General features: G+C 51.1%; 6 protein-coding genes across 6 annotated transcripts in view; 3 read left to right on the top strand and 3 right to left on the bottom strand.

Moving 5' to 3' along the window:
• Nucleotides 1–663, top strand: part of Aspvir_007148 (uncharacterized protein) — a gene marked incomplete at both ends in the record, with an annotated part of 4,565 nt that extends 3,902 nt beyond the window's left edge. The window contains one exon of the mRNA XM_043270330.1: nt 119–663. Within this exon, the coding sequence (XP_043126265.1) occupies nt 119–663 (545 nt within the window). The remainder of the gene's footprint in view (nt 1–118) is intronic.
• A 1,033-nt stretch (nt 664–1,696) lies between these two features.
• trr1 (thioredoxin-disulfide reductase TRR1) lies at nt 1,697–2,965 on the top strand (the record flags this gene model as incomplete). Its single annotated transcript, XM_043270329.1, has 3 exons — nt 1,697–1,718; nt 1,807–2,706; nt 2,766–2,965. The coding sequence occupies 3 exons, from the start codon at nt 1,697–1,699 to the stop codon at nt 2,963–2,965; spliced, it is 1,122 nt and encodes a 373-aa protein (XP_043126264.1).
• Nucleotides 2,966–3,531: 566 nt separating this feature from the next.
• On the bottom strand, nt 3,532–6,777 carry aof2 (putative lysine-specific histone demethylase Aof2; the record flags this gene model as incomplete). Its single annotated transcript, XM_043270328.1, has 1 exon — nt 3,532–6,777. The coding sequence occupies one exon, from the start codon at nt 6,775–6,777 to the stop codon at nt 3,532–3,534; it is 3,246 nt and encodes a 1,081-aa protein (XP_043126263.1).
• Nucleotides 6,778–7,869: 1,092 nt separating this feature from the next.
• Nucleotides 7,870–9,258, bottom strand: Aspvir_007145 (TVP38/TMEM64 family protein; the record flags this gene model as incomplete). Its single annotated transcript, XM_043270327.1, has 3 exons — nt 7,870–8,236; nt 8,300–8,719; nt 8,789–9,258. The coding sequence occupies 3 exons, from the start codon at nt 9,256–9,258 to the stop codon at nt 7,870–7,872; spliced, it is 1,257 nt and encodes a 418-aa protein (XP_043126262.1).
• Nucleotides 9,259–10,801: 1,543 nt separating this feature from the next.
• On the top strand, nt 10,802–13,113 carry Aspvir_007144 (CCCH zinc finger and SMR domain protein; the record flags this gene model as incomplete). The annotated part of the gene is made up of 3 exons (XM_043270326.1): nt 10,802–11,727; nt 11,785–12,489; nt 12,543–13,113. The coding sequence occupies 3 exons, from the start codon at nt 10,802–10,804 to the stop codon at nt 13,111–13,113; spliced, it is 2,202 nt and encodes a 733-aa protein (XP_043126261.1).
• A 447-nt stretch (nt 13,114–13,560) lies between these two features.
• Aspvir_007143 (HpcH/HpaI aldolase/citrate lyase family protein) lies at nt 13,561–14,698 on the bottom strand (the record flags this gene model as incomplete). Its single annotated transcript, XM_043270325.1, has 3 exons — nt 13,561–14,271; nt 14,327–14,547; nt 14,659–14,698. The coding sequence occupies 3 exons, from the start codon at nt 14,696–14,698 to the stop codon at nt 13,561–13,563; spliced, it is 972 nt and encodes a 323-aa protein (XP_043126260.1).
• Nucleotides 14,699–15,168: the final 470 nt, after the last annotated feature.

The raw sequence follows: 15,168 nt of genomic DNA, 5'->3' as shown, positions 1-15,168 counted from the left end.
CCTCAGGGTGGTTTGCTGCGACGGCTCTCGCTGCGTGGACCTCCACCGACAAAAGAATTTAATCTTGGAAATACACCTGGTCGCGGAATGAGTATGGACGGACCATTTCCTCCCGCAGAGGCCGAAGGCAGCTATTTCCCTGCTCCCGACTCAGAATTTCACCCGGGCCCCTTCCACCGTCGCCCTACGACGTTAAGCCAAAAGGCAGCCAAGAAAGCTGCAAAAAGGGGCGACGACGGGGTAGGCGCATATGTGAATCTCGAAAAAGGTCTAGCTATCACGCTCAACCTGGAGCTCAACCCACAAGATCCATCAGGCATCACGACGCCGTACAAGCTTCTTGTGCCCATGCTGCGTTATGAAGGCACTGAATACGATCCACCGGCCAACCCAGTTGCCAAAGGTTGGAAGAAATGGTTGGCTGTAGGGCGTAAGAAAGAGCGTGGCTTCGCCAAAGATCTCCCTGGCGATGTGGAGGATACTGATTACGATGATGACCCAGACTATGAAGAAGGCTATGCGGGAAGTGATCTCGATGAGCCTGTTGACAGGCTGCCGGAGGAAATGGGCCGCATGGGTCATGTAGTAGCACCGGGGCGAGTCAATGATGGGCCGGAGGAGACTATCAAGCGGAAGAAGAAGTGGTTTGGACGATTGGTATGAACTTACGATGACCTTTTATGATTCTTGATGCTTGAATGCCTAATGAAGTTTCACGTCTGACGTGTACTCCCTAAACTTGGGTTTGTTTTGTACATAATTGGTTGTCCCACGCAAGGTCCTGAAGGACCTCATTTGATGGTAATCAAGGCACCATGTTATCATCCACGACGTGCGGTTATGAAGACATGCTTAGGTAATGAGGTGGATCGGATCAGATATCCAGACGCTTCGAGAAGCCGAGACAGCCAGTAACAGGCCCGGTACTCCGTGTGTGTCTGGATGATCTTGGGAGACTGAAAATGAAATCGAATCGGCTATCAGAGCTATGCCATAGATCAGCCGTGTACCTCTCCAGGCTATAGCAGTATTCTTCCTGCAAATCAGATGGTGATGGTGGTGGTGATGATGATGAAAGGTCTCGGCCAGTTCGCTTTCTAAGCATGGGCACGTGACCTGGTCTCGCCGGGGATTGATTCCTAAGAATCGACGCTCTGGATGGGCTCAAGCAGGGGCAGACTTTCGGTCGCCGAGAGATTATCAACAGTGTCTTGCGAGTAATTACCAAAAGCTTCTATCAGGCAGACTAAGAATTCCTCTGTTATTATCAATCAAATCCGTTGATCCACTTTTTGTGCCATCCCCACCATAAAAGAAACTGCATAACCAACCGCATAAGAATCGCCATCCCATCACTAATACCGACCAGACCAGATTTCGATCCTTGAGCCCCTCTTCTCTCTTTCGCCATTTATCGTTCACTTTCTTCACCTCCGATCAATTCCTGATTTTTGAGTTGGCTTAAGACTTCCCCTTTTGCACCCCCCTTTCCCCGACACTCTCTGTTTAGTTCCTCGCAAAAACCGTCAAACTGTTTTCCTTCGCCTTTCGTCGGATTTCCTCGTCTCTGCGATCCTCTCTTGGACTGACTGCCGCTGCCGCGTCCTCACTGCATCAAAAGTCTTCCCCGCCTGCGTCGGTTCTATCTAATTCGCTATCGACGCCGTTGCGCGTCAATTCAACCTCCTCTTCCAGAATGGTGCACACAAAAGTTGTCAGTAAGTATCTACCCCTCCTGCAACCCAAAGATCCTCAATAGTCTGCTTTGTTGGTTGTACCCGTTACTGACGTAGTGTCCTTGAATAGTTATCGGCTCCGGCCCCGCTGCCCACACCGCTGCTATCTATCTTTCGAGAGCGGAACTCAAACCCGTTCTCTATGAGGGTATGCTGGCCAATGGCACGGCCGCTGGCGGTCAGCTCACCACTACCACCGACATCGAGAACTTCCCCGGGTTCCCCGATGGCATTGGTGGCGCGGAGCTGATGGAGAACATGCGCAAGCAGTCCATCCGGTTCGGCACAGAGGTGATCACCGAGACTATCTCCAGAGTCGACCTGTCCTCGAGACCTTTCAAGCTATGGACAGAATGGAACGATGGCCCTGATAAGGAGCCCGCTTGTACTGCGGATGCCGTCGTCATTGCCACCGGTGCCAATGCTCGTCGTCTTAACTTGCCTGGCGAAGAGACCTACTGGCAGAATGGAATCAGCGCCTGCGCCGTCTGTGATGGTGCGGTGCCCATTTTCCGCAACAAGCCCCTGTACGTGATCGGTGGTGGTGACTCGGCTGCCGAAGAGGCCATGTTCCTGGCCAAGTACGGCAGCAGCGTTACCGTGCTCGTCCGTCGTGACAAACTTCGCGCCAGCAAGGCGATGGCCCACCGTCTGCTGGCCCACCCCAAGGTGACCGTCCGCTTCAACACCGTTGCCACCGAGGTACTGGGGGAGAAGAAGCCCAACGGCCTGATGACTCACTTGAGAGTCAAGAACACCGTTACCGGCGAGGAGGAGGTTGTCGACGCCAACGGTCTTTTCTATGCTGTCGGTCACGACCCCGCCACCGCCCTCGTTAAGGGTCAAATCGACCTCGATGAGGATGGATACATCATCACCAAGCCAGGCACCAGCTACACCAGCCGCGAGGGTGTGTTTGCTTGTGGTGACGTGCAGGATAAGCGTTACCGCCAGGCTATCACTAGTGCCGGTTTGTAACCACCGATTTCCAGGATCTGCTTGATTGTAATACTAACTGCCCTTCGTCAGGATCCGGTTGCATTGCTGCTCTCGAGGCCGAAAAGTTCATTGCTGAGGGCGAGGGCCACGAGGAAGCGCCCGCCGCCGTATCCGCCGAGAAGTCCGTCGATAAGTCCGCTGTCCAGCCCGCCGCTCAGGAGGTCAACGGCGATGTCGAGAAGGACCCCAAAGGCGCCGTTCCAGAATACAAGTCGAACCCTCTTCTTTAAATGAATCGTCGCATCTTCACTATCCTGCCATCGCATTCTTCTCGCCGCCTTCTCCACGCCTCGCCGCCTCTCATTGTACACCCTCCCTGCCCGTCTGCCTCGACATATTATCTTGATATCTCCTTCCTATGACCCTCATGGACGCGTTGGTTCTCGCCACTAGACTTCAGCGTTTGTTGCAATTTTCCTAATGACTCCTTTTTTTTGTCCCACAATCTACGGGACTCTCTCCGGGATTAGATGAGATCGTTTCTGGGAATCTACTTCTACACATAGAATAGACATAGAATTAATCCCAAAGCTGGAATTCAGGCTTAGATTTCGGTATATCGTGTGCATGGGACGACCCGATGGATATCAATATAATCCTGCTTGAGCAATGATGACTAGTATCAATTCTGTCGGCAGCGGTCTAGAAGTATACTTTTGTTACATAGCTAAAACGCTGTCTCAGTATTAGTTGCAAGAATCAGACCATATTTAGCACATTTCCAGCGCCAGCCCCTCCATACCCATGTCCCCTTAACATTAGAAAGATAAACTGTACTCATACTCGAGTCTAGGCATCACCTCTTCGCCGGCGGCTGCCACGTCTCGAACGGATTCGCCGCGCACCACCGCTCCTTGACCTCGTGCGACTTCCTTTCCCACTCCTTCGTATTCTGCTTCCATTGATCACAGATCTCCGTGTTGGTCTGCCGGTTTACCTCCGTCTGTTCGATATACGGCCGTTTTTCCTCCTCGCCGGCCTGCCGCCACATGAGGCCCAATGCCTGTCGGATTTCGTCGCGCGCCGCTTTGGCATTCGGGTCCTTGGTTGTGGCCTGTTTGGCTTCGTCGCATTGGGCGCGGGCTTTACCCCAGTAGTCCTTCTGATAGAGGAGGAAAGGGTTGAGGCCTGTTCGCGCCGGTCGGGGTTCGGGTGGGCCGAGCTCGGCGTGGATGGCTGCCCACATGGCTTGTTCGTAGGCCTGTCGAAGAGCCGTGTCGCCGGAGAAGGAGTTGTTTGATCGTGCAGGCGCCGATGCGTCGGTTGGATCTGCTGATACGGAAACGGGGCCGGGGAAACCGTTGGAGAAATGTGGTTCGTTTTTCCTTTGCCCCGTTGCTACTGGTGTGCCCAGTTCGATCGTCTTGCCTTTTTCGGGTACCAATGGGTTCGGGACCTCTATAGGTCCGAGGACGGACTCAATGATCTCTGATGCAGCTCGCAGACCGGAAAGATAGGCGCCGTGAACGGTGGCCGGATGGGTGCCGCACGTGGCCTCTCCTGCGAAGTGTAGGTTGCCAATCGGCTTTGCCATCAAGTCATAGTCACCCGGCAGCGCCTGCGCAGCTACGTAGGAGTAGCTTCCCCGAGTGAATCTGTCAGTTGCCCACCGCGTGATGATTGTCTCTAATGGATCAGGCACCGCGACGTGCTTGAAGACATTCCGAAGCTGACTCGTTACCTCTGCAATGATCTCCCCGTCAGGTGTGCACTCCGCCTGATGGGCTGCGTCGCCAGCCATCAGGGCGATCAGAACTGGGAGGCCCGTTGTTTTCATGCAGTTCCAGAAAAGGTAGAACCGGCCTCGGTTGGCAGCATAGTCCTCCTGCACCATGCTGTCTCGATTCTTGGGTTCCCGTAGTAGCCCAAACATATCTCGCTCCGTATCCCAGAAGGGTTCCTCGAATACGAGTATCACTTTGTTCATGACCCCGAAACCGAGCCTTTCTATAGCTCCACGCTTCCAATCAGGAAGGGGCGGCGAGAATTCAATAGAGTCATGCTTCAAGACACCAAGTGACCCCGTGAAGACGACTTTATCTGCAACGAACGATTCGCCGTCTTCACAATGAACCACAGTTTTCCGCTTCCCCGAGCCCGTAGAATCATAGGCGACCTTGCTCACGATCTTGTTCGTTCGAACATCGAGTTTCGTGGGCAAGGACCACAAGCCATATGGTACCTGTTGATAGCCGCCGATGACTTGTGAATGCTCGCCTTCGAATTCGTTGCCCAAATCCTGGTCCCAGCCGGAAAGACTGAGTTTGCCGATATTGGTAGCGTTCGCGTATTCCAGGTTTGCAAAATGCCAGTTGATCAGTCGCATATCTTTGGGTGTAAGAGGAAGCATGCGTTGATATTGTTTGACCCCTTCGTCCATTACGGCGCCCAGAGTTGGCGACCCTGAAGCTTTGGCAACAGGATCTAGGTTCAGAGATGCTGTTGGAGAGACACCATCCTTCAGCTTCCATCCCATGGCTTGACAAGCAAGAGCTGCCGGCTGCTCTTCTGCGGGACCAAGATCGGTCGGCACAGGGGGCACGGTTGCTCTTATGTCCGCTGTTTTGTGGCCCACACCTCGTCGGACCTTTTTATTGGGGAACAAAAGTCCAACGGTACCTGCGGCGCGAGCCTCTTCGTACTGTCTTACGGTGAGACCGTCGCTCATTGTCAAATCTCGGCCCGAATCTATCAATCCCCTATCTCCTTCGGCGGTAGGTACAATAACAGCATTGTGACGGTAGAGTCCGGAGCGGTCAAGAACATCGATATACAGCCGTTCATCCATCGCGTCCTGAACTTCATCGACTGCCGAGCCGTCGATATCGTAGATAGTCGATATATCACGTAGCAAGTGATAGGGTAGCGCCAACTGTCCCCGAATTATCTGGTCTAATGGATTTCCGTGATCGAAACCGACGACGATTTGCGCACCCATCTCGGCCTTGGGCACAAATCCGGGGGCTAACTTCGACGACTGAAGGCTCCGTATAGGGTGAGAATAAATACGGCCTCCGATTCTCCGCCTTCCCTCCAATACGACAACCCGCGGTGAGGTCAATGGATCATGATATTGCTTGAAAAGACCTTCCAATTGTCTTGCGCAACCCAGTCCTGCCATTCCAGCCCCAATTACAACAATGACAGGGCCGTCCTTGCGTCTTCCTTTTTTAGGGGCAACTAGAGCCGGTGGTATTTCAACGCAACCAAAGTTGATGTATCCATTCCGTACAAGCCATTCGTAGGCAAACGAAGCCAATCCCATCCACCGGTAGTCTTTGGCACAGCCTAGAGCTTCATCTTTTGTGACACTGACCATTGGGTTTCGCGTCCAGAGGCGTAGGATTCCGTTTCGTATATTCAGATAAGCTGTGACATGCAGATGGCACAGATGATCCTGTAATGCTTCCTGTTCCTTCTTGTGTAGAGAGTAGGGATTGAGTCTGCATGCATACGCTGCGGCAACACACTGCTGAGCGTAGACCGCAGCTGTGAGCCTAGAAGGTATGGACGACCTTGGCCGATATCTGGCATACTCTGCACTGCCACTGAGCCCTCTGGAGTCTGTCGTAATAGAAGACGAGGACGGCACATTGTTGACAGTTGACGGTGGAGTTGAGTTTTTCTGACTGGGTTCATACATCAATGACACGGAGGTAGCTGAGCCACTAAGTATATTACTCGTATCCTCATTGGAGTCATGTGTCATAGAATCCGTGCTCTCAGATCCACCAGCGACTCTATCGAGAACTCCATTGACATCTTGAGGCCTTGTTGATGGTTGGGTAATCCCGGCAGGACTGAACGTCTCGCCATTCAATTGATTCAATGCATTGCACGAAGGAGAGCTGCGAAGCCGCTTCGCCGGAGGCTCTGACTGGTCACCAATTCCAGATATCGTTTCATTTGATAATGATGGATACTGCAAGTGTGGGTTACCATTGACGTATGATGTTGCCTGAGATAAATAATGGTCGAATTGTGATAAATCGTAGGACAGGCCATTCAGACCCTGCAGTCCCATAGATGTGGTAGTCTCCATCCTCGCTAACAAGGGGTTTGATGGACATTGGACGGGACGACTTGAAAGTTGATATTAACCAGATAGGCTTCCACCGATTCAGATGAAAGCCGATTATTGTTAGGTTCCGAAAACCAGCACCCCTTTCCTTTCCAAGACGAATATGGCTATATTAGATGCCGGGATTTCCATCCATGGTGGGTCCACTTAGAGGGCGCCGAAACAGAGGGAAGGGGTTCTTGGAATGGTGCAAAGTATGATACTTTCTATAGATTGTCAGATCCCAGTGATAATCCACATGAAGGGTCCGAACAAAGACAATGAGGCTTCGTACTGCAGGAACATATGTAGTCGGTTTCATCTTACCTTGAGGCGAAGAGGAGATAGATCGTACAACACTGTGGGTCGACAGAAAAGTATGATCTTAGGTCATCATGGAACGCACGCCCTTCGATCTGGTTTACAAGGATATAAAATGGAGACAAACGAGTTCATCGAAGGACGTGCTTCAACAGAGAGTAAGATTAATTCAAAGGCTGTGCACGATGCTTCTGCGTTCTCACTGCAAATGTGGTCTGAGCAGGAAGACTCGATGGTGCTGGACGGGAGCTTCGGGCGAACCCAGCGTATTTCTCAGTCTGAAGGAAAGCCGCATTCTACAGTTCTCTCTACTCTTCTTCACATCGTCAATCACCTCAGATTGTCATTTCACAGTCTTCCTCTGGAATTGTTTATCAGGTGCATGTCTGGAACTAACAATGTTACTTATTCAAGCATCATTTTTCCCTTTGCCTTACATAAAAAACCATTGCAAGGCCCAAGCTAGTAACACCTTACCCTTGAGGCGTCTCCAGTGATTCATACGCTCTTCTCACCTTGTATGTGCCGTTTAGAGCACAACTAGGGCTGAGAAAAGGTTCACCTGCTGCGTCTAATCCAAGCGAAATTTGAGGTGTTGTGAGCTCTTGAACCGTATACGATGCCCTCTCTTTACGCCGCAATGACACTATGTGACATGGCTTGTAAATGGCAGGTCTATACTAATAACGGTGTATACAACATAAACTAGGTACATCATCGTGAAGACATGACCCGTGGACAACGTGACAGGTCTCAGCCCGATCGCACGTGTGTATGGAGACGGAACATCTGACTGTCGGGTCCATCGCTATCCCCGAAAACGTCTGAATCATTGTCTGTGAATTCATCCCTATAGGGTCCCCGGAACTGCATTTTCGTGAAATTGGAAGAATTTTCGCTGCCGCTCTCGTCATCAATAACAAGATCGACGTTGTCATCATCAAAGTCGTTAAACCCGATTCTTTCCTCCTCATCGCGAGCGAGTGTAGTGGCAGCGGTGTTGACGTCTGGGTCTTCGGAGAAAGAACCATGAGGACGGTGAGCAGCATGATCGGCTTGTAACGAGCTCCGTATATCTGCTCTCTCTTTGGCTTCCAACTCTTTGGCTCGAGCCAACGTCCTATAACCATATCTTAGCCTTTCGAAGAGTCCAAAGCAGTGTCCACGCCCAGGGGAAACTTACCTCCTGTATATATACCAGCCTGTAAAGATACCAATTCCAATTGTAAGGATAATACTACAGATATTCACAGCCTTGGACCCGGCGCTCATCTCCTCGTTTTTCTCGGAAAGAATCCGAATCCTACTTCCAATGAAAGCCGGGACAAGCAGTTTGGGCGTGATGAGAGCAGTTGCAAGTCCATACATCAAAGGGTGGACCGTCGGAAAGGTCGAGACGGCACCATTGCAAACAGAGTATGGTAGGGGACATAGGCGAATCATGCACAAGAGTTTAAGACCATCGTACTTGAGTGTCAACGCGAGCGCAGCGAATCGTTTGTCCCGTTCCATCATGCGGTTCACAAATTTCGATAGGATCGTCCGCGACACGATGAAAGAACATGTGGATCCTAGCACGGTTGCAGTGGCATAGAGGATCCAGCTAAGATGTGTGTTAGTTCTAGGCTCAGAGTAATCGATCAAATAAAGCAGGAAAACAAATCAAACCTACCCTTTCCATATGCCAAAAATGAAACCGGCTATCGTTCCAAACGTGGACCAACCTACCAATGGTGGGAAAGAAACGAAGAAAACGCACAGCCAGAGGACGAAAAATGCCAGCCATGACTGTTCCCATTTTTCAGCTACAGGCCCCAGCCAGAAGAACACTTGTCCTGTGAAGATCATGAACGCCAATCCTAGCAGCATGGCAAGCAAAGCTGCCCCAATAGCCCCAATTCTCTGCCAAAATGTTAGTCTCCGCCATGTCTTTTTGGTGCGTCGCAACATCTTCGTGACTTGATTGACGACTTGATCACGGAAGCCAGTTGATTCCCGGGCAGAGGGACTGGCAGTATTGCGTCTGCTGGATGCGAGATGGCTCCATAATGGCTGTGTATCTTCTTCGGCGGGCGACAGGGATTCTGCAGGCGACATTGGAAGAGATAGAGCCCGCGCAGTGGACGTATAATCTGCAGGCATCTTCAAAAGCGTGGAATTTTATCCGGATTGTCCCTCCGATGATCGTGAATCGGCAATGACAGGGATCGGTGCTTAGAGGAGTAGGAGCATGGATACAAGCCAGCCAACACTCGAGAATATGCCAATCGCAAGATTGATATCAACTGCGCATAAAGATATGACCCTTCTGGAGCTCTGTCAGGGAAGGGAGCCCCGAAAGTGTGCAGGAAATAAGTAGCTAGGTAACGGAATACTCGATGGGCTGCGAAGCAGGGGGGGCCGAGAGAGGAATCGAGCTGAAGTCAGGAAACCCCCATCAGACGTTGAAATGGAAGGTATTAGGGTAATGTCGTTACCCAACTTGATTAACCCTTGAAATTAGCCGTCATAGTGAGATGATCTCTAGGCTGACGCCGTGATGTTGTACCTGGCCATTCGAAGTTGGAGGTTTCAGCTGCTGACTGTACACAGAGAGCCTATCTCGTCGCTAGTTAACTAGTTACCCGGTACCTAGGTGAGTGACTAAGGCATTCATCATTTATTTTCACCTGACTCAGGCGCAAGTGAACTTTTTTTGAGAGGTAGGTGATGTCTATGTCTCTCTGTTTACAATCCCTGTCAGCAGATCTTCAATGATGTACATCAACTGCGAGCGCCCCGGAAGAAGAATAATAGATATCAAGATGTCGTAAGTATTGCACCTCCTCCGCTGATTGACGATCGTTTTGTTATCTCAAGCCAAGGAATTTGGTGCCTTTAGGCCTGAGGTTCCAGATCCTCCCCCACATCCGCGAACCTCATTTCGTGGTTAAGAACGACATTAAACAATTGTGGAAGATATGGTCTCGAACTTTTTGGAGCTGATCTTGTAAAGATTAGGAAAGAATCTAAAGATAAAAAATAAATAGAAAAAATCAGGTTTTTTCTCTTAACACAAGAAAATGTGATCTCTTCATCCTAGTAGGAGTAGATACGTAGCACAGCAGTAGTATGCCTAGAGCCTTTGTTGCAAACCAGTAGCTTGAGCGCCTCAGGTGTTATGGCTGTCAATTCCCTGCCTGAGTCCCGTCCTTCCATCCAGTAGCTTAAGCTCCGTTGACCACGATTCCCGATCTCTCGTCCACCCTCCTCTTTTCTGTTCTCATCCTCGTTTATATCCTTCCTTCTGTTGTGCAAGCGTTGATCTCTCATTTTATACTGTTCAGTTGAATTCTCTTGCCCCTCTCGTTCATCGTTTTTGATGGGTTCTTTCCTTTGACAGATGCGATGTGATCTTAATCTTCAGTGTTCCGCAATCTGTCCCCCTTTCGCATGCCTACGCCCCTCCTTTAGCTGACACCACCACCAACCGATTGTGATTCGCAGCGCTTTCCCATCTTTGGAGAACAATGGATTCTCGTCTCTGAAAAGGTGCTCAATCTCAAGTTTCGAATACGCTCTCATCGCCGTCCGAGGATTTGACGACATTTACCCCTCATCTTCATATTACTGTGCCGCCTTACCTCGCTCCGCTTCTTTCGCTCTCACCTAGTCGTCTATCGCTTCATCGAAGCATCTACTCAGGATGATATCCGACGACCTTCTTGACAGTTGTCTCAAGATCCTTCAGGACAAAGCTCTTGATGAAGAAGAACAGGTAGAGAAAGTTGAGAGTTTCCTACGGGAGAACACCTCTTTGTGTGGAGCATCACTGGAGAATGCGGTGCTCGATGTCCTTTGGCGGCATCGGAATCGCACATTGCCCGACTCTTCCCCTCCCCCTCCTCGTCATACGGTGATCCGCCGGACGTCGCCAGCGCCATGGCAGATGGCACGCTCCTCTACACCTTTATCTCCTCCCTCCAATCTAGGCACAAGCCCTGGCGGCTCATCTTGGTTCCAAAGCTCACGAGGCTTTTCTCGCGCACCTCTTTCATCGACCGTATCACCATTCACCTCCCCGCGACCATCCCCGAGATTAGCCCTTGCGCAACCTATCCCCCATTCGCCGAACCTTAATGCTTACGAATTCTCGGACCAGAGTCAAGTATCAGACTTTTACAGTGACTTTGGCAACGATAGCAATGTGGATTGGCTGGTTGCAGACGATGCGCAGAGCACCACCTCGTCTGTGGGTACAATGAGCGCGTCGGGTGCCCTCAGCGCCACTGCCCCGGAATTTGTTCCCGATATGAGCCCCCACGATATCTTGCGCACTGTGCTCGGAGATAAAAGATCCAATGAAGAGATTGAGGCTGCGCTGGAGGCAAATGGTTATGATCTCGGCGCGACTATTGCATCTCTCTCACAGGATCACGGTGGAGGCAGCTTCAGTCAGTCGGATGATGGTCGTGTCGTCGTCGGCAAATCTATGATCATGGAGCAACCGAGATTAAGCACGTCCCCGAACCACAATCGAAGCCCTGTTGTCTGTAAGTATTGGCTGTCTACTGGACAATGCCTTCGTGCAGATTGTCGGTTCAGCCACGATCTTACCAATCATGTCTGCAAGTAAGTAAATGAAACGTATATGGTGTATGAGCTTCACACTGATACGTGCTTCAAAAGGTACTGGATCATGGGCAATTGCCTTGCGGGCGATGGATGTCCTTTCTCCCACGACCCTTCAGCACTAATTGCGAATCTCAGTGTGGCAGATGGTAACCAACAGGGCGGTCCGACATTCAACGTAGAGAACACCTCAGAAGCTTTCCCTCCGTTACAGTCTGCAGGAGGAGCTGGGGAGCAATGGACGAACCACTACATTGGCAAGTATCCTCATCTGTCAGGTCTTGCGGGAAACAAATCTCCACAAGCAATGCAGCTCACCCCAGGGAAACGCAACGGCCATGGGTCTCGTCCGCATTCCCGCCCAACAAGCCGTCACCAACATCGTGAATTGAACCCTACAGCGCTTTCCGTAGATGATCCAGATGCATTTCCCACGCTTGCTGCAGTGAGCGCAAAGAATGCTAGTAAGAAGCACGGAAAACGCAATAACCGAGAAACCGGTTCCGTCAAAGAGAATTTGCCTACATCTTTGGCGGATGTTGTCCGTATGTCTCCGTCCCCTGCGCCTGGCAAAGGCAAACCCACGTCCAAGAATAGCAGAGAAGGGACCAAAAGCCGCGAAAACAGTGCTGCTGCGCAGTCTATCCCAGCTCCGCAGAATATTCCTTGGCTTGAGACTGGCTCTCGAGCCAACCAGCAGTATATCAAGTACCGTACGGAGGCTATTCGCCATGGAACAGTGAGAAACAAATTTCTTCAAAGGTAAGCGGACTGGGGTAATCGTGATAAATCGCGCAGACTAACATATCTCTCAGCGCTGCTCAAGCCTGGAACCGGAACGATGCTAGAGCCGCAAAAGCTTTGTCTCTTCGAGGCCAGGCAGAAAACGAAGCGATGCGTAAGTGCCATCGCGAAGCGGCACGGCAATTGTATGAAGAGCGGAACAAGCACCTTCTTACTGCCGGTTTGGACGAGTCGTCCGAAGAACTTTACGTCGACCTTCACGGCCTGCATCCCGAAGAGGCAATTGAATATTTAGAGAAAATCCTTCTGAAACATGCTCGCGAGGGACGACGCGTGATCTACGCCATCACAGGCACGGGTCATCACTCGAAGAATGGCAAAGACAAGATCGGAAAGGCTGTCAAGGCTTGGCTCAACGAGTGGAAGTACCTCTTCCGTGAGTTTAGTGTGCCCGGGGAGAGGGGAGGATATGTAGGTGGCATCCTGGGAATCGATCCCACCAGCTATGACAAGACTCTTGCCAAAAGTCTGGAAGAGGGTGAGAATGGGAGGGGCGGCGACAGCAATGGTAATCAACCCGTAATGACAATGGGCAAGATTCAATTGTTAAAGCGCGAAGATTTGGAGTCGAAGAGTTCATGATCGCGTGTCGTTCTCTTTTGAAGGATAACATGCGCTGCTGTCCGTTATTGCACTCAGGAGATGACTCGAAAGACCTCTCAATCCCAACACTTTGACTGAAAGTTTCTTCTCACCATCATCGGGAGAGCAAAGTATGCCACCATATTCTCGCCGCGCGCAAACGACGATTATGAGATTTGGTCATTCCTCTCCTGCACTGCTCCATGCAGAGCGCATAGTGCTTACTAGTTTGCTGTTGCTTGCTCTATGGACAGGCCCGATCGCGCCTCGATCACGATGGTACTCCTTCAATTACAACGTATATACGAGTTAGATATATTTATCAAACACTTCTAACGTTAACTTGTCATCAGCTACTGGAGATCAGTCGCGAACCTTCCTAGTAAAGCCGTTGAGAACTTGCATGTGACGGCAAGGACAGAGGTGCGACAGGCGACAAATTCATTTTCATTCGGGCTCTTGATGCCGCCACTTATCTTGCAATTCCTTCACATCAAATCCGCAAGCCTCCGCCTTCTTCACAATCGCGCGTGCTTTCTCCGCGACAGGGATGTCAATCATCTTTCCATCCAGAGTCCAGGCGCCGCGGCCTGCCTTGGCTGCTTTCTCATCCGCAATCGTCACTCGCACAGCCCATTCGACCTCGGCCGGTTCCGGACCAAAAATACGCTGCGCCGTCTCTACCTGCGAAGGATGAATACACTGCTTCCCGTTGAATCCCAGTTGCTTTCCTCCGCGACATTCTTCCTCCAAAACCGCCGGTGGAGACCCACCCCCCTTGGTAGACTTGTAGGCTGTACAGACCAGATCAATTGTAGACGGCAGATTCGCAGCGCGAGCCGCAGTCACAATGGCGCACCGAGCGAACAAGAATTCTGTTAGAGATGGAGTGCGGGTAAGACTGAGGTCGAGGGCGAAATCCTCCGCCGCGAAAATCAGACCTTGGAGAAGTGGAGTCGCTGCGCAGATCTGGGTCAGATTCGTCAGGGATTTAGCCGACTCAACCAGAGCCAGAAGTGAGATAGGGGGCCGTGAGGCTGCATCTTGCGAGTGTGGCTGTTGCGAGAGCGTGTGGGAGATGACATCCGTGACGAAGGTGAGATCCGAGGCGGAATTCACCTTGGGGATGACGATGGTGCTCAGGTTTGGGGATTGGAGCTGTTCTTTTCGTTAGCTTGATTGTTGACTTTGGAGGAGTTGAGACTCCACATACGACTTCGGTCAGATCTGCCAATGCGAGACCGCTATCGACTGAGTTGATGCGAACGGCGCGCTCGCGGATACCCGAGGGAGCGGGCTGGTCGAGCGCTCTCCGCACCAGCGAGCGAGCTTCCGCTTTCTTGTGCGGAGTCACGCTGTCTTCCAGGTCGTAGGCGACGCAATCCGCCGTCAATGAGCGGGATTTGTCAATGAAGCGCTGGGAAGATCCGGGAACTGTCAATTAGGTGTCAGCCAGAAATATTACTGAAGGTCGTGGTCGTGTGGTATGCGCCAAGAGGGGGGATGGTCGTCTGCGGGGAGAGCTTGTTCTGTTGACTCACGTACTGTATAGAAGGGCGCGACGGAGGGTATTCCTCGACGCCATTGCTGTCTGGAATATATATATGATTTAAATCAAGATGATATGCGCGGAGTAATTCAGTGTCTTCGAAGCACTTTTTTGCCAGCTGAAGAGCATGCCAGGATGGAAAGGATATTGCTGTGCTATATCCTCGGTCTGAGATATAGTCTAGGTCCGGTCTTAAGCATAGGCTTCTTGGATTGGGACCTGAGAGCTTAACCGGGCCGTTTAATCGACATCACTTGCCATAAATTCTGCTGGCAATTATATTCTTGCCTTGTCCGTTGGCAATCCAATGTCCAATTATATCCATCTAAACATGCAAGCCGGGCTCTGATGGCAAACGATCCGTAATTCCACAGCTTCCTTTTCCCTATGCAGACAGTTTGTTTTGCTTTTCCGCTGTGGAGCATATTCTGCCCTCATCTACCGCCTTGTATACGTACGCAGGAGACACGCAGCATCATGCATACACTTCACGCAGATTGCTGATA

The sequence above is a fragment of the Aspergillus viridinutans genome (genome assembly GCF_018404265.1).
Source record: "Aspergillus viridinutans IFM 47045 DNA, scaffold_5, whole genome shotgun sequence".
NCBI lineage: Eukaryota > Fungi > Ascomycota > Eurotiomycetes > Eurotiales > Aspergillaceae > Aspergillus > Aspergillus viridinutans.
Note: the sequence above shows the minus strand (reverse complement) of the source record. Positions and strands in the feature narration are given on the sequence as shown.